Source organism: Oncorhynchus mykiss, chromosome 30 (assembly GCF_013265735.2).
Source record: "Oncorhynchus mykiss isolate Arlee chromosome 30, USDA_OmykA_1.1, whole genome shotgun sequence".
In the NCBI taxonomy this organism is placed as follows: Eukaryota; Metazoa; Chordata; class Actinopteri; order Salmoniformes; family Salmonidae; genus Oncorhynchus; species Oncorhynchus mykiss.
Genome location: NC_050570.1, coordinates 11,075,742 through 11,103,109, shown reverse-complemented (window position 1 = coordinate 11,103,109; position 27,368 = coordinate 11,075,742). Strand labels below are relative to the sequence as shown.

The 27,368-nt window shown below is 44.1% G+C and overlaps 1 protein-coding gene across 7 annotated transcripts in view; it reads right to left on the bottom strand.

The window, feature by feature from the left end:
- The window catches only part of LOC110521310 (GRAM domain-containing protein 4), a 52,494-nt gene that overhangs the window by 19,288 nt on the left and 5,838 nt on the right, over nt 1-27,368 (bottom strand). For 4 of the 7 annotated variants that reach the window (XM_021598787.2, XM_021598791.2, XM_021598790.2 and 1 more), the window contains exons 2-5: nt 24,146-24,371; nt 18,196-18,316; nt 3,821-3,944; nt 3,376-3,495 (exon numbers count right to left, since the gene is read on the bottom strand). In XM_021598787.2, the coding sequence (XP_021454462.2) occupies nt 3,376-3,495; nt 3,821-3,944; nt 18,196-18,316; nt 24,146-24,371 (591 nt within the window). The remainder of the gene's footprint in view (nt 1-3,375; nt 3,496-3,820; nt 3,945-18,195; nt 18,317-24,145; nt 24,372-27,368) is intronic. The other 3 variants (XM_021598793.2, XM_021598794.2, XM_021598795.2) reach the window with 2 other exon arrangements.

Sequence of the window (27,368 nt, the reverse complement as noted above, 5' to 3'; positions counted from 1 at the left end):
TGACCCACACACACAGGGACCGAATGACCCACACACACAGGGACCGACCGACCCACACACACACAGGGACCGACAGACCCACGCACAGGGACCGACCGACCCACACACAGGGACCGACCGACCCACACACACGCACACACACAGGGACCGACCGACCCACACACACACAGGGACCGACAGACCCACACACACACACACACACACAGGAACCGACAGACCCACACACAGGGACTGACCGACCCACACACAGGGACCGACCGACACACACACACACAGGGACCGACAAACACCCACACAGGGACCGACCGACCCACACACACACACAGGGACCGACAGACCCACACACACACACACACACACACACACACAGGGACCGACAGACCCACGCACAGGGACTGACCGACACACACACACACAAACAAGGACCGACCAACACATACAGGGACCGACTGACCCACACACACACACAGGGACAGACTGACCGACCAACACACACAGGGACCGACCGACACACACAGGGACCGACCTACACACACACAAACAGGGACCGACCAACACACACCGGGACCGACCGACCCACACACACACACAGGGACCGACCGACCCACACACACACACACACCGGGACCGACCGACCCACACACACCGGGACCGACCGACCCACACACACCGGGACCGACCGACCCACACACACCGGGACCGACCGACCGACCCACACACACAGGGACCGACCGACCCACACACACACACACAGGGACCGACAGACCCCCACACACACAGGGACCGAATGACCCACACACACAGGGACCGAATGACCCACACACACAGGGACCGACCGACCCACACACACAGGGACCGACCGACCCACACACACACACACACACAGGGACCGACAGACCCACACACACACGGACAGAACGACCCACACACACAGGGACCGACCGACACACACACACAGGGACCGACAGACCCACGCACAGGGACCGACCGACCCACACACAGGGACCGACCGACCCACACACACACACACACACAGGGACCGACCGACCCACACACACACAAACAAGGACCGACCAACACATACAGGGACCGACTGACCCACACACACACACAGGGACAGACTGACCGACCAACACACACAGGGACCGACCGACACACACAGGGACCGACCTACACACACACAAACAGGGACCGACCAACACACACCGGGACCGACCGACCCACACACACACACAGGGACCGACCGACCCACACACACACACACACACCGGGACCGACCGACCCACACACACCGGGACCGACCGACCCACACACACCGGGACCGACCGACCCACACACACCGGGACCGACCGACCGACCCACACACACAGGGACCGACCGACCCACACACACACACACAGGGACCGACCGACCCACACACACACACACAGGGACCGACCGACCCACACACACACACACAGGGACCGACCCACACACACACACACAGGGACCGACCGACCCACACACACACACACAGGGACCGACAGACCCCCACACACACAGGGACCGAATGACCCACACACACAGGGACCGAATGACCCACACACACAGGGACCGACCGACCCACACACACACACACACACAGGGACCGACAGACCCACACACACACGGACAGAACGACCCACACACACAGGGACCGACCGACACACACACACAGGGACCGACAGACCCACGCACAGGGACCGACCGACCCACACACAGGGACCGACCGACCCACACACAGGGACCGACCGACCCACACACACACACAGGGACCGACCGACCCACACACACACAGGGACCGACAGACCCACACACACACAGGGACCGACCGACACACACACACACACACACACACACACACACACACACACAGGAACCGACAGACCCACACACAGGGACTGACCGACCCACACACAGGGACCGACCGACACACACACACACAGGGACCGACAAACACCCACACAGGGACCGACCGACCCACACACACACACAGGGACCGACAGACCCACACACACACAGGGACCGAATGACCCACACACACACACACAGACCGACAAAAACACACACACACCGACCGACACACACACAGGGACCGACCGACACACACACAGGGACCGACCGACACACACACAGGGACCGACCGACACACACACACACACACGGGGACCGACCGACACACACACACACACACACACGGGGACCGACCGACACACACACACACACAGGGACCGACCGACACACACACACACACACAGGGACCGACCGACACACACACACAGGGACCGACCGACACATACACACACAGGGACCGACACACACACACAGGGACCGACACACACACAGGGACCGACCGACACACACACACACACACACACACAGGGACCGACCGACACACACACACACACAGGGACCGACCGACACACACACAGACAAATAAACTTTGATTTGATTTTGAGTTGAGCGGTTGTAAATCCCGCTCATCGCTCATGGAGCTCCACTAAATACCGCTCCTCACTCACAGGAAAATTAACTCCCGCTCTATTCATTAAAAATCCCAATGTAACCATCTATTTTTGTGACTACTTATACCTACCATTTGGTTTTGAAGTATTGAAACCAAATGAAAAGTATTATAATAAAGATGAAAAGGTGAATGTAAGAAGAGCTCATCATTTCAAATAGGCTGCATGTCATATTAAACAGCATATCAACTCTAAATAGGTCAGGAGCCAGACAAGGAGCCTAAGAAAGAAACAAATGAATTATTCAGGATATATTATTTCAATTATTTCAAGGCTATAGCTTACAAAGACATACATTGTGACACGAGGCTGGTAAGGAGTCAGGGACATTAAGCGCTCAGCATTTAAAAAACATTTTGTTGTATTAAATCATTATGGTCTATAAATTGTGCATATCAGCTGTGAGTTATTTTGAATGAAATACACTTTTTTTTTTTAATGCCTTATTACTCATTTTTGCCTTTGAATCTATTTTTAGAGTCTGTGGCATCAGGCTCATGCGATGGTTCCTGGAGAGCCAGCCAGCAGTGGAGAATATCCTCTCCACGCTTGTAGAGCCGCTCGTGATGCTAAACACCCCTTTTGGCCAAGCTTGCCAGGCTGGGTAGGGATGCATGTTTAATTATTTATAGGCCTCTAGGTTTGTATAATTCAATCAAAACGGAAAGCTCCTTCAAAGTTGGAATATTCCAGGACTATTGGGACAAAAAAAATATATTACGGCCTATTGTATAGATAATAGAACAAAAATGAAGGGAACTTAAGAGAACAGATTTTATGTTTATAAATAGTTTGATACATTGACACAATTATCTATTAATTAGCTACCCACCTCATTCCTTTCTTTAGAAACTGTCTTTTCAGATTCCACAATGATTCTTTTGTTATGGACATTACATCACCGCACTCCCCCACTTGGTCCTCATCTTCGGAAGTCACTTCGATTTTGCACCTGTGTGTTTTATCAGTTTCTTTATGAAAATATTTAGCGAACTCCATGACAGTAGCTAAAGCAAGGGGCTGTAGCAGCACACAAGTAGACTACAAATGCACGCTGGGCCGGGCATGCCCTGAGCTCATGATGTGAGCGCTACTGGAGCGAAATTGGAGCGGGCTAGAAGACCAACGCTCCAGCCTTTGGAAATCACGCTCAGCGCTCCAGTCAAATCGGGAACGCTCCGCTCACACACACAGGGGCCGACACACACAGGGGCCGACACACACAGGGGCCGACACACGGAAGCCAGCAGTAGAGCGTCTGCGCACACGCCTCTTACCTCGTTTTGAGAACTTCTAAGTTCAGTTTCTGTTCCAAGTCCAGCCTTTTCGATCTCTCTTTCTCCAGTTCATGTTTCAGTGTCTCTATATTGGTTTCTTCTCGAAGTTTCCTCAACTCCTCCTCTGAAAAATAGAGCAATGAAAGCCCATAAGTTTGGCTCAGCCAACACATATTTCCGACTGTTACCACCTAGGTCTTGATGAGTCACTGCCACAGGCACCTGTCCAAACTTGTCAATCTTAAGTCACCGATATTGATCAATTAGCACTGTTGATGAGGTTACCGGTGGAATCAGATATGGTTGGTACTAAAATAAGTACAAGCTGAACTTTAGGAACAGGGTTGCCTAGCCCTTGGAACAGATGTTTGGCCATAATTATGTTTACAGTCCCCAAATCATTGAGATGTTATTTGACCGAGCAGAGAGGGGGAAGGAAGATGAAGTAAACCGCATCTCATTCAGAACCGGTTGTAAGTCATTACAAATGTATGTAGCACAGAGTTCTGCCAGAGAACACCACAAATCTACTTTATCACTGTAATTGAACTAAGACCGTAGACAGAGTGAAATGTCCTTTTCATAAGGAATGTTCCCCCCATGACCACAGTAGAACATGGTTCTCACAGAAAACAATGTTCTCAAGTAGACTCTTTCTCATTCTGTAATCAGCAAGATAAATCATGATTTGATTGGATTTTAAAGCGATGGGTCTAGAACGAGGTAGACTGGTGGGCAACAGGGTACCAACTATGTCAACTGTCTTGGTCCCTCAGTTAGTTGACCGAGGAGAACACCACAGGCCGGAGGCTAAAAAAAAAACAGTCACTTCCAGACAAGCTTGTGGTCCTTCAGTGTCAGAACTACAAGACGTTAGATTGGACCTCTGCAGAACATGATTTAAAATGGCCTACTTCTCATGATTTAAAATGGCCTACTTCTCATGATTTAAAATGGCCTACTTCTCATGATTTAAAATGGCCTACTTCTCATGATTTAAAATGGCCTACTTCTCATGATTTAAAATGGCCTACTTCTCATGATTTAAAATGGCCTACTTCTCATGATTTAAAATGGTCTACTTCTCATGATTTAAAATGGCCTACTTCTCATGATTTAAAATGGCCTACTTCTCATGATTTAAAATGGCCTACTTCTCATGATTTAAAATGGCCTACTTCTCATGATTTAAAATGGCCTACTTCTCACGAGTCCACTCCTTTAGCGGTTGGCATTAAAAAGGGAACATTCTCATGAACCCATTCCATAATGTGTCAACTGTGACGTCTAGGCCAACTCTGGTCCACTTTGCATCTCATGATTCAGTTGGTGAGAGGGGTACAGAGAAGAGGTGTAAAATAATGGAGGGAGATATTAGTGAAAAATAAGACCAAGGCCGAGAAAGATACTAAGGAGGAGGGGGCAGAGAGGACAGGTGAGAGGAAAGAGTTAGTGCAGGAGAAAGAGAAATTAGAAAGAGCTAGTATTTGCAGCTACTGGATGGCCCCCAATCTCTTCACTGTACTGGGAGAAAGTTCACCTCGTAAGCTCAACAGCACAAGAAAGTGATAAAGGACCTACTAGAGGGAATGATTGATACCGGTGGTAAAGTTCTAGGTTGAGCAACACCGGAGCTTGAAAGTGACTGCATGCCTGTTATAACAGCTTAGTGTTGTTACCAGCTTACCACAAGGTTACCTGGGACAACAGCAGCCTGGTTAATAATTCAATACAGCTAGAGCCTGCTGCAACGAGGGTCACAGTCTTAACCCTCTAAGCTTGGGGGGGGGGGGGGGGGGGGGGGGGGGGTTCTAAGCTAACATATGGAATTGTTTAAAGATGATGATACTAAGGATTATTTAGCTAGTCGATTTTGATTTTTAAGACCACTTATTGTAGAAAAAAAAAATATATACACACATTTATTGGATGAAACATTGAATTTGGCATTAAGGCTATTAGACAATAGAAACCCACTGAATAACAGATTCAATACATGGAACAGATAGTTCCCCCCAAAAACATAATCTAAAAGAAGACTGTTCTGAAGTGTCGGTCCTATATCTGAGAGATATAAGAAAGATCAGGAAACAATGTAATTTTAAAAACTATTAAAACATTTTTCCCCCATTCATTTTATTTTAGGCACTAAACTATCTAGATATATACTTCCATTCATTTTTATAAAACGGTACGGGGACCTTCAGACAAGTCTTGTGGGCGTCCTACAGCACCATGGCGTCCGTGAGAGTCTAATCTGTCAATAGAGGATCATAATAGTTTGTAGGGCAAACTGTTTGGACGCTAGACGTTTCGTAACAGGAACAATTTTTGTGATGTCCCATGGTCCAACAAACACCGCTCTAGCTCTGCCACCTTTCACCGCAGATGCGGAAGGGAGGATATCGGTGGATACGGTGGCTTGAAACGCAGACCATGCAAAAAAAGATCTCTAGCTTAAACAGACAGATTTTGATGAGGATATTTGTATTATGTTAATTAGATTTCAGCGAGGACTCCGAAAATATAGGCTAAGGGTTTTAAAGAGACACTTTCTAACCTGACCAAGCTAAAAGAATGATACAGGGGATGAGGCTTATCATTGTTGTTGTGTATCATTTACAGCTGAAGTTGGAAGTTTACATACACCTCAGCCAAATACATTTAAATTCAGTTTCTCACAATTCCTGACATGTAATCCTAGTAAAAATTCCCAGTCTTAGGTCAGTTAGGATCACCACTTTATTTTAAGAATGTGAAATGTCAGAATAATAGTAGAGAGAATGATTTATTTCAGCTTTTATTACTTTCATCACATTCCCAGTGGGTCAGAAGTTTATATGCACTCAATTAGTATTTGGTAGCATTGCCTTTAAATTGTTTAAAATTGGGTCCAACGTTTTGGGTAGCCTTCCACAAGCTTTCCACAATAAGTTGGGTGAATTCAGACCCGGATGTCCTAGCCGTCTCTGAATCCTGGCCACCAAAAACCCAGAAATTTCCATCCCTAACTATTTACCTTTATTTAACTAAGCAAGTCAGTTAAGAACAATTTCTTATTTTCAATGACGGCCTAGGAACAGTGGGTTAACTGCCTGTTCAGGGGCAGAACGACAGATTTGTCAGCTCGGGGGGTTTGAACTTGCAACCTTCCGGTTACTAGTCCAACGCACTAACCACTAGGCTACCCTGCCGTTCCAAATAGATAGAACTGCCAAAGGGGGCGGAGTTGCAATCTACTGTAGAGATAGTAAGACAGGCTATCTAGGTCTGTGCCCAAACAATTTGAGCTTCTACTTTTAAAATCCACCTGTCCAGAAACAAGTCTCTCACCGTTGCCGCTTGCTATAGACCACCTTCTGCCCCCAACTGTGCCCTGGACACCATATGTGAATTGATTGCCCCCCCATCTATCTTCAGAGCTTGTGCTGATAGGTGACCTAAACTGGGACATGCTTAACACCCCAGCCATCCTACAATACAAGCTTGATACCCTCAATCTCATACAAATTATCAAGGAACCTACCACCCCAAATCCGTAAACACGGGCACCCTCAGAGATCATTCTAACCAACCTGCCCTCCAAATACACCTCTGCCGTCTTCAACCAGGATCTCAGCGATCACCGACTAATTTCCTGCGTCCGTAATGGGTCTGTGGTCAAACGACCACCCCTCATCACTGTCAAACGCTCCCTAAAACACTTCTGCAAGCAAGCCTTTCTAATCGACTTGGCCCGGGTATCCTGGAAAGATATTGACCTCATTCCGTCAGTAGAGGATGCTTGGTTATTCTTTAAAAGTGCTTATCTCATCATCTTAAACAAGCATGCCCCCTTCAAAAACTGTTGAACCAGGAACAGATATAGCCCTTGGTTCACTCCAGACCTGACTGCCATTGACCAGCACAAAAACATCCTGTGGCGTACTGCATTAGCATCGAATAGGACCGCAATATGCAACTTTTCAGGGAAGTTAGGAACCAATATACACAGGCAGTTAGGAAAGCAAAGGCTAGCTTCTTCAAACAAAAACTCCAAAAAGCTCTGGGACACTAAAGTTGCTCCCAAGGATGAACCAGAATTTTTTTTCTGAGGTCTTGGCTGATTTCTTTTGATTTTCCCAAGATGTCAAGCAAAGAGGCACTTTGTTTGAAGGTAGGGCTTGAAGTACATCCACAGGTACACGTCCAATTGACTCAAATTATGCCAATTAGCCTATCAGAAGCTTCTGAAGCCATGACATCATTTTCTGGAATTTTCCAAGCTGTTTGAAGGCACAGTCAACTTAGTGTATGTAAACTTCTGACCCACTGGAATTGTGATACAGTGAATTATAAGTGAAATAATCTGTCTGTAAACAATTGTTGGAGAAATTACTTGTGTCATTCACAAAGTGGATGTTCTAACCGACTTGCTAAAACTATAGTTTGTTAGCAAGAAATTTGTGGAGTGGTTGAAAAAACGAGTTTTAATGACTCCAACCTAAGTGTATGGAAACTTGCGACATCAACTGTAGATTACAAAAAATATTTTCACATGACTAGTGAAATTCACTCTACAGTGGATGATTCATTTCATTACCTTATGAAAACATGCTAATAAGAAATGACATTGACATTTTGTACACAGCTGGAAAATATAAATTTTCAGATATTTCCTGTACCTAACACAACATCAAGCTAATTGGAAAATCTGCCACCATAGCAACACAACCTATGACACCCTCTGCGGAATGTTTGCAAGTTATAAAAATTAAAGTGTTCCCCTTGATGAATGAGGAACAAAAATGAGCATAGCCGCCCATCCACCTTAGCAGGATATTGACATCATGGCTAAGTTCTCCTGTCGTCATAGTTACACTGTTTTAGGATTTCCCCACAGCTTCACACAAAAGAGCAAAAAGCCCAGTTGTTCACATCAATTCCCAACCGTCTTGTAAGCAACGACTTCAGCCCAGAAACCAAGGAGCTGATCAAGGCCTAGGTGATCGTTCTTCATTTAAACATCTGAATAGTAGGAGTCATCTGAAGGCAGAAAACAGGTTCTTACTCTTTAGCGCATCCACATCCTAATGTATCGTTTGTTTCCTGCTACATCAACTGTGACTGGGCCACCATGAGACTGGGGTAAACCACATCCTCTTCCTGGTATCACATCGCATGGAAGTATGTGAATGTACTGAACGTAACTGACATGTTGAATCCATTTCAAATATGACCCGTCAAACCAAATAAACGGTTTCTAAAGAGAGAACGTTCTGGCCTACCTCTTGTTGAGTGAAACGATGTTCACAAAAGAAAACTACATTCATTTCCTTTCAAAGAGGACTAAAGAACTATCAAGGACAAAAGTGCATTCCTGTAGAGAAAACCCATAGGAACCGAAAACAACTATACTCAAACTATCCAATCAAATGGGGATGAAATAAATGCATGGCTAGTATCTATATTAGATATTCTCCTCAGATGTGAAACTGGAGTGTGTTGAAGTATTCCTATTTCATTAAGGATCCACATTAGTTTCTGCCAAGGCAGCAGCTACTGTCCCTGGGGTCTAGCAACATTAAGGCAGTGACCTCCACACTAAAAGACGAGCTCTCCCTCTTAGCCTCCAATTCTCAACTTCTCCAATGGGTTTGGCCCCCAAAAAGCCCAACTGTACAAGGCTTTTTCGGGTCATCACCTCAGTCATATAGAAACAGACTGCTTTTTCTGAATGAGTACCGCACGGCATGCTAACCTGCTAACCAGTAGCTGCTGGGGTTGCTGCAGAGCCAGGAGGGAGAATAGGAAGCCATGCATGTCCCGGATAACCTAGTTATGTAAGTAAAACATTTGCATAGAGACCTTTATTTAACAATGTGCCAGAGAGCATCCTCTCATTATCACATGCATGGCTTCCCATGCCTGGCCAAGCCTCTGGACGGGGGGACAGGGCACTCAGTTACCACAGTTGTGTATGTTTCTACAACAACGAGTGTTTTAGTAGCCAAATAGGCCCATATCTAAGACATTTAATCTCACTTCAGATTTTTCTGAGCCAGCGGTTGGTTTTAAAGTGGTTGTACCCAGTTTCTAATATAACTGAAATGTATCTCCAACTTTCTGAATTCTGCTATCTCACAGTGCCTTGTTTTGGCTAGCTGCCAACACAAGACAATTTTTCTTAATGTCTCCAACACGCTGTTGAGGTCGCTCTCGTCTTTTATCATAGTATAGTAAATGTCCAACTGTCAGTTTCACTGGACACCTACTGGTATGTTAAGGGAGGTGCTGTATCTTTAACACTGGCCAACAGGGTAAACAAGTTTTTTACTACCGTTACACAGGCTTGTTAGAGTTCGGTATCTAGCCTGTAATGCTCTACTAGGTAGAATTACAATAGTGTTCTATGTGAGGTCTTTGCTTCATTCATAAAGCTATGTATTCTAACATATTGGCGGTAGATGACAGGAGAAAAATCATACAACCATGACCAACTGTCCCAGGATCAGTGTCTGACAGATAGGCCTACAGTGGGTATAAACATGTGAGTCAACAGACCAATGCCTGCCAGGAAATGCAGCATCACTTCACACCCAAATACTTTCCCCTGAGAAACCTGAGCTGTCTGCCATGCTTCACAACAAGTAAACAGCGAGTGGGATAACGTCTTCAGGCCAGCCTGGAGATTCCTTAGGTATCGCTACGCAACCTCACCCAGGCATTTCACAATGTCACACAGGAGGAGGTGGGCTGATGTGACTCTCCCTTTGTTCTGGCCTGGAGCCAGAGACTAGCAGAGGAACCTGGAAACCATCCTAACTGGTTCTGCCTCATGGCACCAAAGGACAGTTACTTGTTATCCACTCCACATCCCCTAATATTTCTGGGGGCAAGCTGTTATATAAAAAGTGCAAAAGAACCTGGGATACTTTACTAGCAATGCTTACAAGAACATAATCCATAAATAACATCTGATACTGCTACTACCCCATCTAAAATAACGACCACATTCTACGCCACTGTTGAAGGTGTAGCCCTGGTTACACTGGTCCCACCCTTAGCAGAAAGTATTTTCAACCCCTGAAAAAGGGGGAAGTAGGGACTCTGCTCAGGCGTCTTTCTACACACGACCAAGCGTGTCAACAGACGAGGTTGGCTTCGAAGACTATAAAAATGCATTGTGGTTTCTAGCCAGCATAGGTTAATAATTACCAAGAGCAAGGGAGTGGACATATAGAATACTACTGAAGAAACCATTCGTACTACTGCTATCCTCCAGTTACTGTACCAGTGGACCAGAAAAGAGACACCCAATGGTCCTTCAATGCCTGGCTGCCTTTCTTCAGAGTGGAGTAGCTTAAATTATATCCTCTATTAATAACCACTGTTTTTATTTACTGGCACAGTAAGAAGGTCCGGGTCTGACCTTTCATGTCCTCCCCCCGCTGCAGAGCCCTCAGGACGAGCGAGCACACACACTGTTGGTGCCCCTCAAAAAGTGGATGATCGCCTCCCTACATGATTATTTCTTGTGAAGTGCCAAATTTTATTTACAATTTTGTGAAGTGCGGAGGTCACTCTATGATTTTCATATCAAGACAGCAAGGAGGGGGAAAAATAATAGAAAATACACATTTCTGTGAGGCTCTTCCTGTGGCAGGTTGTGTAAAATGACAGATTGCGAGTGTGAAATCCAAGCTATTTAGGGGAAATGGTAAACATTATCAAAAACCTATTCAAATACAAACATTAAAGCAATGTGAATGTTATCCATCTCAAAAGGTTAGGCAACACTGTTGTATGTGCAGTTGTAGAGGGTGATGATATCACAAAATGGACTGTCTGTTAGACAAATGTATTGATCGCGGAGCAGATTGGCCTCAATTGATCAGCAATGCAGTGTGTGCTGTTCATGTGTGTAAACATCACTGCGGTCGGGTATGTTTAACTTTTAAGATGCACTATGCCGAAATCACACCGCAATTTCCTGGTTGCCAAAATTCTAATAGTTGCTAAAATTCAGTCTGTGACAAAATAAGCAAGTATAGTGTAGACTAGAGAATCATTGTACCATCTAAACCGCTGTTGTATACAGTACCTGACCAAAAGTGTGTGGACACCTGCTCGTCGCACATCTCATTCCAAATTCATGGGCATTAATATGGAGTTGGTCCGCCTTTGCTCCTATAACAGCCTCCATTCTTCTGGGAAGGCTTTCCACTAGATGCTGGAACATTGCTGCAGGGACTTGCTTTTACATTCAGCCACTCAAGCATTAGTGAGGTCTGGCATTGATGTTGGGTAATTAGGCTGGGCTCGCAGTTGGCATTCCAATTCATCCCAAAGGTGTTCGATGGGGTTGAGGTCAGGGCTCTTTGCAGGCCAGTCAAGTTCTTCCACACCGATCTCGACAAACAATTTCTGAATGGACCTCACTTTGTGCACGGGGGCATTGTCATGCTAAAAGGGCCTTCACCAAACTGTTGCCACAAAGTTGGAAGCACAGAATCGTCTAGAATGTTATTGTAAGCTGTAACGTTAAGATTTTCATCCACAACTAAATGGGCCAAGCACAAAACATGAAAAACAGCCCCAGTCCATTATTCCTCCTCCACCATACTTTAAAGTTGACTCTATGCATTCGGGGAGGTAGCGTTCTCCTGGCATCCGCCAAACCCAGATTAGTCCATCGGACTGCCAGATGATGAAGCATGATTCATCACTCCAGAGAATGCATTTCCACTGATCCAGAGTAAAATGGGAGCGAGCTTTACACCACTCCAGCCCTCGCTTGGCAATCTTAGGCTTGTGTGCGGCTTTTGCAACATGTCCCTGATTGAGTCTGTAATACCAACATGTTTCAAGTAGACTACCATAGTCCCTGTGCCAAAGAACACTAAGGTAACCTGCCTAAATGACTACAGACCTGTAGCACTCACGTCCATAGCCATGAAGTGCTTTGAAATGCTGGTAATGGCTCGCATCAACACCATTATCCCAGAAACCCTAGACCCACTCCAATTTGCATTCCGCCCCAACAGATCCACAGATGATGCAATCTCTATTGCACTCCACACTGCTCTTTCCCACCTGGACAAAAGGAACACCTACGTGAGAATGATATTTGTTAACTACAGCTCAGTGTTCAACACCATAGTACCTTCAGAGCTCATCACTAAGCTAAGGATCCTGGGACTAAACACCTCCCTCTGTAACTGAATCCTGACGGGCCGCCCCCAGGTGGTGAGGGTAGGTAGCAACACATCTGCCACGCTGATTCTCAACACTGGAGCCCCTCAGGGGTGCATGCTCAGTCCCCTCCTGTACTCCCTGTTCACCCACGACTGCGTGGCCAGACACGCCTCCAATACCCTTATTAAGTTTGCAGACGACAACAGTGGTAGGCCTGATCACCAACAACGACGAGACAGCCTATAGGAAGGAGGTCAGAGACCTGGCCATGTGGTGCCAGAATAACTACCTATCCCTCAACATCACTAAGACTAAGGAGATGATTGTGGACTACAGGAAAAGGAGGACCGAGCACGCCCCCATTCCCATCGACGGGGCTGTAGTGGAGCAGATTGAGAGCTTCAAGTTCCTTGGTGTCCACATCACCAACAAACTAGAATGGTCCAAAACACACCAAGAGGGCACGACAAAGCCTATTCCCCCTCAGGAAACTAAAACGATTTGGCATGGGTCCTCAGATCCTCAAAAAGGTTCTACAGCTGCAACAGAGAGCATCCTGACTGGTACGGCAACTGCTCGGCCTCCGACCGCAAGGCACTACAGAGGGTATGGCGTACGGCCCAGTACATCACTGGGGCTAAGCTGCCTGCCATCCAGGACCTCTACACCAGGCGGTGTCAGAGGAAGGCCCTAAAATTTGTCAAAGACCCCAGCCATAGACTCTCTACTACCGCATGGTAAGCGGTACAGGAGCGCCAAGTCTTGGACCTCCAAGACTACTGAACAGGTAACCAAATGGCTACTCGCACTATTTGCATTGTGCCCCTCCCTCCTCTTTTACGCTACTGCTAACCTCTGTTTATCATATATGCATAGTCACTTTAACTCTTCATTCATGTACACACTACCTCAATTAGCCCGACCAACCGGTGTCCCCGCACATTGGCTACCCGAACTATCTGTATTGTGTCCCGCCACCCACCAACCCCTCTTTTACGCTACTGCTACTCTCGGTTTATCGTATATGCATAATCACTTTAACCATACCTACATGTACATACTACCTCAATCAGCCTGACTAACCAGTCTGTATATAGCCTCGCTACTGTTATTTCTCACAGTCTTTCTTACTGTTGTTTTTATTTCTTTACTTATCTATTGTTCACCTAATACCTTTTTTTAACTTAGACATTGCACTGTTGGTTAGAGCCTGTAAGTAAGCATTTCACTGTAAGGTCTACTACACCTGTTGTATTCAGCATTTCACTGTAAGGTCTACTACACCTGTTGTATTCAGCATTTCACTGTAAGGTCTACTACACCTGTTGTATTCAGCATTTCACTGTAAGGTCTACTACACCTGTTGTATTAAGCATTTCACTGTAAGGTCTACTACACCTGTTGTATTCAGCATTTCACTGTAAGGTCTACTACACCTGTTGTATTCAGCATTTCACTGTAAGGTCTACTACACCTGTTGTATTCAGCATTTCACTGTAAGGTCTACTACACCTGTTGTATTCAGCATTTCACTGTAAGGTCTACTACACCTGTTGTATTCAGCATTTCACTGTAAGGTCTACTACACCTGTTGTATTCAGCATTTCACTGTAAGGTCTACTACACCTGTTGTATTAAGCATTTCACTGTAAGGTCTACTACACCTGTTGTATTCAGCATTTCACTGTAAGGTCTACTACACCTGTTGTATTCAGCATTTCACTGTAAGGTCTACTACACCTGTTGTATTCAGCATTTCACTGTAAGGTCTACTACACCTGTTGTATTCAGCATTTCACTGTAAGGTCTACTACACCGGTTGTATTCTGCGCAGGTGACAAATAACCTTTGATTTGACACCTGTATTTGGGGAGTTTATGTTCAATCGGGTTCAAGTACGGGCTCTGGCTGGGCCACTCGCCAGAAGCCACTCCTGTGTTGTCTTGGCTGTGTGCTTAGGGTCGTTGTCCTGTTGGAAGGTGAACCTTCACCCCAGTCTGAGGTCCTGAGCAGGTTTTCATCAAGGATCTCGGTACTTTGCTCCGTCCATCTTTCCCACGATCCTGAAAAGTCTCCCAGTCCCTGCCGCTGAAAAACATCCCCACAGCATGATGCTGTCACCACCATGATTCACCTTAGGGATGGTGCCAGGGTTTCCTCCAGACGTGACGCTTGGTATTCAGGCTAAAGAGTTCAATCTTGGTTTCATCAGACCAGAGAATCTTGTTTCTCATGAGAGTCCTTTATATACCTTTTGGCAAACTCCAAGAGGACTGTCATGCCTTTTACTGAAGAGTGGCATCCGTCTGGCCACTCTACCATAAAGGCCTGATTGGTGGAGTGCTGCAGAGATGGTTGTCATTCTGGAAGGGTATCCCATCTCCACAGAGAAACTCTGGAGCTCTGTCACAGTGACCATTGGGTTATTGGACACCTCCTAGGTGGTCAGCTCTAGGAAGAGTCTTGGTGGTTCCCAACTTCTTCCATATAAGAATGATGGAGGGCAATGTGTTCTTGGGGACCTTCAATGCTGCAGACGTTTTTTGTTACCCTTCCCCAGATCTGTGCCTCGACACAATCCTGTCTCGGAGCTCTATGGACAATTCCTTCAACCTCATGGCTTGGTTTTTGCTCTGACATGCACTGTCAACTGTGGGACCTTATATAGACAGGTGTGTGCCTTTCCAAATCATGTCCAATTAATTTAAATTTACCACATGTGGATTCCAATCAAGTTGTAGAAACATCAAGGATGATCAATGGAAACAATTTAAATGATCTGAATACCTATATAAATAAGACATTTCTGTTTTCTATTTTTAATACACTTGTAAACATTTCTAAAAACCTGTTTTCGCTTTGTCATTATGGGGTATTGTGTGAAGATTGATAAGGAAAAACATGTAAATCAATTTTAGTTTAAAGCTGCAATGTGACAAAATGTGGAAAAAGGGAAGGGGTCTGAATACTTTTCGAATGCATCTTTTCCATATAACCAAAAATATTGTATTTTTAGCTGGTTTACAAAACCGAAAGTAAAAGACGCACTAAAAACTTAGCAGGAAGCATAGAAATAGCACATCACAGATCTACCACTTCTTAGACTTCCTTTCAATGAGTGTGTGTGTGTTTCACTATTTTCTGATCATCATAGGGCTAATCTCCTGCGCATGCCGACACCTTTAGAACCCAATTCTTATTTTCTTTCCATATCTGATATTTTTTTCCTGACTGTCCACACTCAGTTTTACATGTGGCCCCTATCAGATGTGTGCATTCACATTGATGTAGCCTCTGAAGTATCACACATTCTCAATTCTCATTTCCTGTCACTGTTCCTTTCAATTTTGTGTAGTTGTTGTGGTAACGGCAGGTCATGTGCTAACAATCTGAGCGTCCAGACTGAGGTCACATATGGAGCATCAGAATTGTTTCTACTAAATGTGATCAATAAAATGTTATTTGAATGAATGCAAGCATGACTAAGTCGCTTTGGATAAAAATAGTCTTCAAAATGGCATATATTATTGTTAAATGATCGACTCATCAAAGCAGAAAAGGACAAAGCTGATAATTTACTCAATTTACTCAATCACTGACCACCTCCCTGAAGGCTCATGGCAAAGCAGGGCCAGGGCTCAAAACAAGGCAGACAAACAGCAATCCCTTTACAAATCTATAAACTGCTCATCTCACAGTCATTGGATAATCAACTTCAGTACCAACTTTGGAAATCTGATTATTAGAAAAAGACTCACTATATACACACACATGTGCTTCAGTAGAGCAGCTACAGTACATTTGGCGATTGCACTCTTTCCATTAGTACCCTTTGGTGCTAGACAGAGGACAATGGGCTCTGCAATGAGAACCAGCCACCAGCCCATACTGCTGACATACAGCCTGCATCCCAGATGGAGGAGGGCTGAGGTGAAATGAAGGCCACACACCACTTCTGTGAGCCACTTTAATAATGGGAATTGATGGGAAATGATGTAAATATATCACTAGCCACTTTAAACAATGCTACCTTATATAATGTTACTTACCCTACATTATTAATCTCATATGCATACGTATATACTGTACTCTATATCATCGACTGCATCCTTATGTAATACATGTATCACTAGCCACTTTAACTATGCCACTTTGTTTACATACTCATCTCATGTATATACTGTACTCGATACCATCTACTGTATCCTGCCTATGCTGCTCTGTACCATCACTCATTCATTTATCCTTATGTACATATTCTTTATCCCCTTACACTGTGTATAAGACAGTAGTTTTGGAATTGTTAGTTAGATTACTTGTTGGTTATTACTGCATTGTCGGAACTAGAAGCACAAGCATTTCGCTACACTCGCATTAACATCTGCTAACCATGTGTGTGACAAATACAATTTGATTTGATTTAAAGAAGCTAGATAGCCAATACTCCATTCATATGAAACAGCCTAACTGTTGGTTGATCATTGTAGCCTAATCTTTCTCATTTAGCCAATGTAATTCTGTAATTTTGATTCCATTTTGCATCGATTAGAAATCTCCCACTTAACTTGCTACACATGGAGCCTCTGTAGCGCCACTTGGATTGAGCTACGTGTGAAATGTGTGTAGACTGTCTATTTAAAATGGGGCACACTCAAAAACTCTATTTTAAAAAGATGACAAATTTAATGGTGTATCCTTGTAGGCTACGTAGCAATGTCACAGGTAACTTTAGACAAAGCATTTTCATTGTTAAAATAGGCCTATATTTTTTTTCTCTCTAAAAAATGAACACTACCAAGTAATCAAATACTGTTCGGATATTTGAATAACTGTGCCCATTCTTATATAGGACTATAGTCACTCACAGATAGTACTGTAGCTAGGTCAGTGATCATACTAAGCTAAAGTTGATCTAATATAAAAAGCCAGATATAAGAGGGCTATATGAGCAAATGCAATTCTGCAGCTAGGAAAGCCCTGAAGGCGAGTCCAATTACATTTACACACACATCCTAATGGGTTCACCAACTAACAGACAACTTGACATGAAAGACAGATATCCAAAGCGGCTTTGCGTATTGCTAAATCAACAAACAAACATGTGAAGAGATTTTCCCTTTTTGCAAATCAAAACCTTACTGCTAGAGGTTTTACTAACTTCTCCTTAAACCTAGACTGAAAAAATTTGAAATACTCACGTAGGAAGTGCTTTTCCAGTAAGGCAATTTCCAGGTGGCCTTTCACCTCATTGAATCCATCTGTTTCAGTCCTCTGATAGTCCTGGATGGCTGCGGCCATAGCAAGTGTCCCCGGACCAGCCTGGATGTGGGCACACACACACACACACAAGAACACGCAGTGAGGAGAGAAGAATAACCTCCCTGCCAATGTGAGCTACTGTAGACTCTGGTTCAAAACACCTGCACACAGCACCTCAAAACTCTCACACACACATAGATAAATGCAGGCACGCTGACTGCAGAAGACTCCATTTCACCTTGCAGTTTCTTCCTGCACCATCCAGCCTAGCTCAAACTGCAGTGTAATTGTGTATGCAGCCTATCATCTGAATCATGACCCAACACACAGAGAGCGAGAGCGAGCGAAACGAAGAATATTGTGAAAGTACACAAGGATAGCCACAGAGTTACATTGAGATAGTAACTAGTTTTGGTACTGTGCTACTCAAAAAGAGGGGAGGAAAACATCTAGATGACTTTATTTCAGATCCTCTCAGCAGGGGGATAAGAATAAGAATAAGCAAAGACAGCTTGTGTCAGGAGGTGGGAAATCAGAGCACTTTAGTAACGATGAGTGGGAGAGGAAGATACCACAAGCCCAGCTCTGATTAAAAGGTCTCCTCTCAGATGAATAAAGCTAGTACGTTTCGACAAGGGATATTATAATTCGCTACTGTACTACAACGTACTGTGTAATTTATTAATGAATAAGACTCGTCAAAGCCAGGTCTCAGTCTTCCACTATTACACTGAAACAAGTTAGAAACAATGACTGACACAAGAAGAATATTGACAGACATTGTGAAACATGTCAAGACACACATCCCTTACGGACCTTTAACATGACAACCAGAACAAAACATTCCATTCATACAATTGTCTTCAACATGAACGTCTGAGCACCGATAAGGCAGTGTGTAGGTAGAAACTGCTACATGATGTTAATCAATGATTGCATACGGCACATATTTTCCAAACTCTATTTTAGCTTAGAATATGCCATATCTAGGCCAGATTTAAGGCTACTTTGAGAGTGCAATTACGATGGGAAAGTAGTGCTCGTCTGCTCTGTAAAATGTAGTAATAGGAGTACATTAACACCATCCCTCGCACCATTACCCAGAGAAGCAGTGACCCAATTCACTAAGTCTGCTAATTGAGAAATGGGCCCTATTAATGTACATTCATTTATTCCATCTGTGTAAATTAGACCTTACTGTTAATTATATGTACCCCATAAAAGTGCAACAAAGTACAACAAAACGAGTTAAACAGCGACAAATTACAGGCTGCACACTGCCCTAACCCCTAACCCATCTGGACAAGAGGAATACCTATGTGAGAATGCTGTTCATCGACTACAGCTCAGCATTTAACACCATACTACCCTCCAAACTCGTCATCAAGCTCGAGACCCTGGGTCTCGACCCCGCCCTGTGCAACTGGGTACTGGACTTCCTGACGGGCCGCCCCCAGGTGGTGAGGGCAGGTAACAACATCTCCACCCCGCTGATCCTCAACACTGGGGCCCCACAAGGGTGCGTTCTGAGCCCTCTCCTGTACTCCCTGTTCACCCACGACTGCGTGGCCACGCACGCCTCCAACTCAATCATCAAGTTTGCGGACGACACAACAGTGGTAAGCTTGATTACCAACAACAACGAGACGGCCTACAGGGAGGAGGTGAGGGCCCTCGGAGTGTGGTGTCAGGATAATAACCTCACACTCAACGTCAACAAAACTAAGGAGATGATTGTGGACTTCAGGAAACAGCAGAGGGAACACCCCCCTATCCACATCGATGGGACAGTAGTGGAGAGGGTAGTAAGTTTTAAGTTCCTCGGCGTACACATCACAGACAAACTGAATTGGTCCACCCACACAGACAGCATCGTGAAGAAGGCGCAGCAACTGCTCCGCCTACAACCGTAAGGCTCTCCAGAGGGTAGTGAGGTCTGCACAACGCATCACCGGGGGCAAACTACCTGCCCTCCAGGACACCTACACCACCCGATGTCACAGGAAGGCCATAAAGATCATCAAGGACAACAACCACCCGAGCCACTGCCTGTTCACCCCGCTATCATCCAGAAGGCGAGGTCAGTACAGGTGCATCAAAGCTGGGACCGAGAGACTGAAAAACAGCTTCTATCTCAAGGCCATCCGACTGTTAAACAGCCATCACTAACATTGAGTGGCTGCTGCCAACACACTGACTCAACTCCAGCCACTTTAATAATGGGAATTGATGGGAATTGATGTAAAATATATCACTAGCCACTTTAAACAATGCTACTTAATATAATGTTTACATACCCTACATTATTCATCTCATATGTATACGTATATACTGTACTCGATACCATCTACTGCATCTTGCTTATGCTGCTCTGTACCATCACTCATTCATATATCTTTATGTACGTATACATATACACTTGTGTGTATAAGGTAGTAGTTTTGGAATTGTTAGTTAGATTACTCGTTGGTTATTACTGCATTGTCGGAACTAGAAGCACAAGCATTTCGCTACACTCGCATTAACATCTGCTAACCATGTGTGTGTGATAAATACATTTGATTTGGCCTGCTGCAACCTGTTGGTTGATCATTGTAGCCTAATCTTTCTCATTTAGCCAATGTAATTCTGTAATTTTGATTCCATTTTGCATTGATTAGAAATCTCCCACTTAACTTGCTACACATGGAGCCTCTGTAGCGCCACTTGGATTGAGCTACGTCTGAAAGTGTGTAGACTACCTGTATGTCATTTTTTATTATTATTATTATTATTATTTAAAATGGGGCGCACTCAAAAACTCTATTTTATAAAAATGTCAAATTTAATGGTCTACCCTTGTAGGCTATGTAGCAATGTCACAGATAACTTTAGACAAAGCCTTTTCATTGTTAAAATAGGCCTGCTGTGGAGGTAAATACAGTGCCTTGCAAAAGTATTCAGCCCCTTGACATGTTTCCTATTTTGTTGATTTACAACCTGTCATTTATATGGATTTTTATTTGGATATCATGTAATGGACATACACAAAATTGTCCAAATTGTTTCCAAAAATTCAAAAAAAATCAAAAACTGAAAAGTGGTGCGTGCAAATGCATTCACCAGCTTTGCTATGAAGTCCCTGAATAAGATCTGGTGTAGGGTTGCAAAGGGTTGGACATTTTTTGGTAAATTTCTGGAATTTTTCTGGAAATTTTCCATGGGAAGTTAAGCCCAAGTGGGTTTTAGCTTGCTTGAGCCTGCTAACCGAGGAGTGTTAAATTCACCCGTTTCCATACATGTTTCATTTTAAAACATTTATCTTACAAAGGAGTTGTTTAATCTAACTACTTAACTTTTATCTGTACATGGAATTTGATTCGTTTTCGTATCTTTACAGGAAAATGCCATGGGCACTATCTGATGTGTGGAGACATTTCACTGCAGCTAATGTAGAAGGAAAAGCTGTGTACATTTGCAAATACTGTGCCAAATCATCTGTGAGGAATGCAACAACGATCCAGAATCATCTGGCCAAGTGCATAAAGTTCCCTCAGCGCTCACAACAAGCAACCTCTGACAAAAGTCCCTCTACTTCTATTTGAGGTGAAAATGATGAATCAGACACTTTATCGATAGCAACAGCTCATGTTCCTCCTGGTATCAGAAGTTTTTTTTTTCTTGCTCAAGCTGTGTATGCAAATGGTTCACCTCTGATGCTCACAGGCAATGTGTATTGGAAGACATTTCTGAATGTTCTTCACGCAGCATACACCCCTCCATCCAGACATGCTTTATCTACTCATTTCCTGTATGCAGAGTTCAACAGAGTTCAAAAGAAGGTCAAGCAAATCATAGAGAAAGCAGAATGTATTGCAATAATATCTGATGGGTGGTTGAATGTTCGTGGGCAAGGAATAATTAACTACATCATCTCCACCCCTCAACCAGTGTTCTACAAGAGCACAGACACAAGGGACAACAGACACACCGGTCTCTACATCGCAGATGAGCTGAAGGCAATGACCTTGGATCACAGAAGGTATTTGCATTGGCGACAGACAATGCTGCAAACATGAAGGCTGCTTTGTCTAAAGTGGAGGAGTCCTAGCCTCACATCACACCCATTGGCTGTGCTGCTCATGCATTGAATCTGCTCGTTAAGGACATCATGGCACTGAAAACAATGGATACACTCTACAAGAGAGCCAAGGAAATGGTTAGGTATTTGAAGGGTCATCAAGTTATAGCAGCAATCTACCTCACCAAGCAAAGTGAGAAGAATAAGAGCACCACATTGAAGCTGCCCAGCAACACCCGTTGGGGTGGTGTTGTCGTCATGTCTGACAGTCTCCTGGAGGGGAAGGAGTCTCTCCAAGCACAGTATGCTGATATGGACAGACAAATCAAGATTATCCTCTTGGATTATGTATTTTGGGAGAGAGTGGTAAGCAGCATGAAACTCCTGAAACCTGTAGCAGTAGCCATTGCACGGATTGAGGGAGACAATGCCATCCTGTCTGATGTTCAGACTCTGCTTGCAGAAGTAAGAGAAGAAATCCGTACTGCCCTGCTCACTTCACTGATTCTCCAAGCAGTGGAAACTGCAGTGAAATACAAAAAAAAATTTGAAGACTTCTGCCTGAAGCCCATACATGCTGCAGCATACATGTTGGACCCCAAGTATGCTGGCAAGAGCATCCTGTCTGGTGCAGAGATCAACAAGGCCTATGGTGTCATCACTAACATGTCTTGCCACCTTGGCCTGGATGAGGACAAGGTTCTTGGCAGTCTGACGAAGTACACTTCCAAGCAAGGGCTTTGGGATGGAGATGCAATACGGCAGTCATGCCAACATATCTCATCAGCCACCTGCTGGAAGGGACCGTGGATCTGAGGCTTTTTTTCCCGTTGCTTTGATCATCCTCCAAATCCCACCAACATCAGCCACCTCAGAGAGCAACTGGTCCATGTCTGGTCCATGTTTGGGAACACACACACCAAAGCACGCAAAGGCTGACCAATACAAAGGTACAAAAATTGGCGGCCATCTAGGCAGATTTGAGACTTTTTGAGCCTGACAACGAGCCATCTACAACAAGGTTGGAAAGTGACAGTGAAGAGTCAGAGTCTGACGTTCAAGAGGTGGACATTGTGGTCCAGGGAGGAGACATGGAAGCCTGAGAGGAAGACAACCACAGCTTTAGTTTCTAGGCTATCGTTTTACAGATGTATGTTGAAAACGCTTTTGGGAGATGCGATGGATCATTGGGGATCATTCAATATTTCCTATCTTTTGTTGTTCAGTGAAATCATCATGTGAAGAGTCAACCCATTTAATTAAAGTTCAATTTGTAACTAAATAGTGTGTAATGACGTGATCAAATGACTTATAACTTTGATCTGTTTGAAATCATAGTTTGAAATGAAAGATATTTCTCCATCTTCAAACGTCAAGAAGTTATCAACCTCGCTCAAAAAAATAAGAACATGAAAGCACAATAATATGCAGACAAATGAAATAAGATAATTGAAAAATACTTGTTCTTCTCATGCACTAAGCGAAGTTGAGTTGGCCGGTAGTACGCTGCGGCTAGGCCCTGGTCTGCTCTAGTCTGACTAAGGCCTGCAGTGACGCAGACAGCAATTGGACAGCTTTCGCTCAATCCTTGAGTGGACTAAATCAACAGAAAGGGGTTTGCATAAATGTCAAAAGGAAGACATTATGGGCGAAATTCCCCCGAAACTGGCGGCTCCTCGAGATGGCGAGTGGGTGGACTTCATGAAGTGATCTGGAAGAAACTAGATTAGGAATGCAATGTTTGAATGTTTGAGAGAGAATTAGGGGAAGTGAAGAGTCTGAAGAGATACAATTTCTGTGGTTATATTATAATACCAATATTCACTTACAGGAGCACTCACAGGGTCTTGCAGTTCTTCAGTGTCTTTAATTTTAAGCAAGGGCTTAGGCTTCATCAGGATCTCTTCGCTACATTCAGTGTCAGATGTGTTGGGCGATTCACCCAGATCCAGGAACACATCTGGCCGTTGGCCCCGAAACCGGATTTTGTCCAATCGCTTTAGCATGTTCAACACAGTCGTCTTGGTCTTTATCTTAACGTGGCATATGGCATCCCTGCAGGGACAAAAAGGAAGAAAGACAAGTGATTACAATCAAATATTTTACCGGCAACTCACGGACCAGGGCACGTATCCATGAGATAAAAGGGTTGAATTGTCTTCAATAAAAATATCTGAAAATTCTATATGAGCAATTTGAAATGCCAACTCAAAGATTCATGTGCAACAATATAGTACTTACTTGTGCACTTCACATGACGTTGCATTCTATTACAGGCATTAGGATGGTATGAATTGCATCCACATAGTCATTCAATTCAGCATGACATAATTTCTCTGCAATCTCCTACGGGAGAAATAAAACCATCTACTCATATCAGTAATGAGACTTATTGGAGAATGAACAACTCCCATATCACTTATCCCTATGATAAGACAATGGAAACATTGAATACTTCAGCCTTACAAGGAAATTAAGATACAATAAACATTCAGGATTATGATAGCCAAATGTCTATATTCTACCTTCTTAACTTTGACCCCTTGTAATCTAGAATCCACTATTCTAAAAAGTATTCTTTCTCCTAAACTTAACTGGATGGTTATACATGTTGCACCAGCTTCCTAAAGTAGGGTCCGAGTGGTATGAGTCCAATGAGCTTGTGACGGAAGGCGTGCGGGTGAGTTTGGCAATCATTTTAGGACTGGGCCGCCCCTGCATGATCTCTTTACTGTATGTAGGTAAGACAGAAAGCTGGACCCTTTAGCCTCTGCCCAGACAGTGAGATCAGGAAGAGACTGAAAGACGGAGTGAAAAAGAGAGAAAGAGATATGCTACACGGCCAAATTTCATCATCGCACCATAGCACCCATTCATCATGAGACGGGTGAAATGAGTTGCCCATAACATTAGATCCCAAGTTTAAATTTAGGAGGAATTAAAATCTTAGATCCTGCATTTCCACCCAGAGCACAGAAGAAAGCCAACCAAAAGTACAGAATTGGAACCCGCCCTCAGGAGTGCTACCAGACTGACCTATAGTATAAAACATGTCCTGGGATCAAACATGTGTTGCCTGCTCTGGAAATTAACTGAATACAAATATAAAATTAAACATGCAACAATGTCAAAGATTTAACGGAGTTACAGATCATAAGGAAATCAGTCAATTGAAATAAATTCATTAGGTCCTAATTTATGGATGTCACATGACTGGGAATACAGATATGCATCTGTTGGTCACAGATACCTTAAAAAAAAGTAAGAGGCCTGGATCAGAAAACCAGCCAGTATCTGGTGTTACCACCATTTTGCTCACGCAGCATGACATCTCCTTCATATAGAGTTGATCAAGCTGTTGATTGTGGCCCTTGGAATGTTGTCCCACTCCTCTTCAATGGCTGTGTGAACTTTCTGGATATTGGCGGAAACTAAAACACGCTGACGTACACATCGACCGAGAGCATCCAATACATGCTTAATGGGTGACATGTCTGGTGAGAATGCCGGCCATGGAAGAACTGGGACAATTTCAGCTTCCAGGAATTGTGCACAGATCCTTGTGACATGGGGCCGTGCATTATTAAGCTGAAACATGTCATGGCGGCAGATGAATAGCAAGACAATGGGCCTCAGCATCTCGTCACGGTATTTCTGTGCATTCAAATTGCCATTGATAAAATGCAATTATGTTTGCTGTCCATAGCTTATGCCTGCCATACCATAACCCCACCGTCACCATGGGACAATCTGTTCACAACATTCACACCAGCAAACCGCTCGCCCACAAGACACCATACACAGTCTGCGGTTGAGAGGCCAGTTGGACGTACTGCCAAGTTCTCTAAAACGACATTGGAGGGGGCTTATGGTAGAGAAATGACCATTACATTCTCTGGCAACACCTCTGGTGGGCATTCCTGCAGTCAGCATGCCAATTGCACACTACTAAAATTTGAGACATGTGTGGCATTGTGTTGTGTGACAAAACTGTACATTTTAGAGTGGCCTTTTATTGTCCCCACCTGTGCACCTGTGTAATGACCATGCTGTTAAGCCAGCTTCTTGATATGCCACACCTGTCAGGTGGATGGATTATCTTGGCAAAGGAGAAATGCTCACTGACAGGGAAGTAAACTAATTTGTATACAGAATGAGAGAAATATACTTTTTGTCCGTATGGAAAATCTCTGGGATCTTATGTTTCAGTTCATGAAAAACTTTACATGTTTCCTTAATTTTGTCCAGTGTATAAAGCTCCAGGGTAGTCCGTCTCATTCTAGATCCAGCTCACGGACGACAGGCCTCGTGTCGTAATGAATGATACTATCAGAGGTTTATAGTGGCAGCCTGTCCATTAGCCCACAGGAGTGGGGTGCTGGGGAGGGATCATCAATCAACAGACACAATCAGTGGGTTGGACAAGATCGGCCTGTGCAAGTCACGCACCCATTTCCTCCGGTTAACCATTAATAACCATATAACCATTCATCTTTTTGAGTTAAGGGGTTTGACATAAGCTGATCCCTACAGATTGTAACAAAATCATAAGCAGAAAAGTGTTCATCTGTGTAAAGTAAATGGAGCAATGAGAAAGAAAACCTACATCTTTTATGCCAGGGATCATTGACTAGATTCAGCAGTGAGACAATTATTTCTTCAGTGGATGGTCAGAACATCATACCAAATAGATTTTAGACTGCAAATTGACTGCAAGAAGCCTAATATTTGACTAAAACAATCATTTCAAATTATGCTTACATTTGTATACAATAACATATCTCTCCATTATACAAATAAAATAACCCCCCCAGTCATGGCAAGTTGCTCGGTAGGAAAGGGCCTCATGGCTTGGTTTTTGCTCTGACATGCACTATCAATGGTAGGACCTTACAGTATATAGACAGGTGTGTGACTTTCCAAATCATGTCCAATCAATTGAGTTTACCACAGGTGGACCTCCAATCAAGTTGTAGAGATGTCACAAGGATGAGCAATGCAAACAAGATGCAGCCGAGCTCAATTTCAAGTCTCATACCAAAGGGTCTGAAT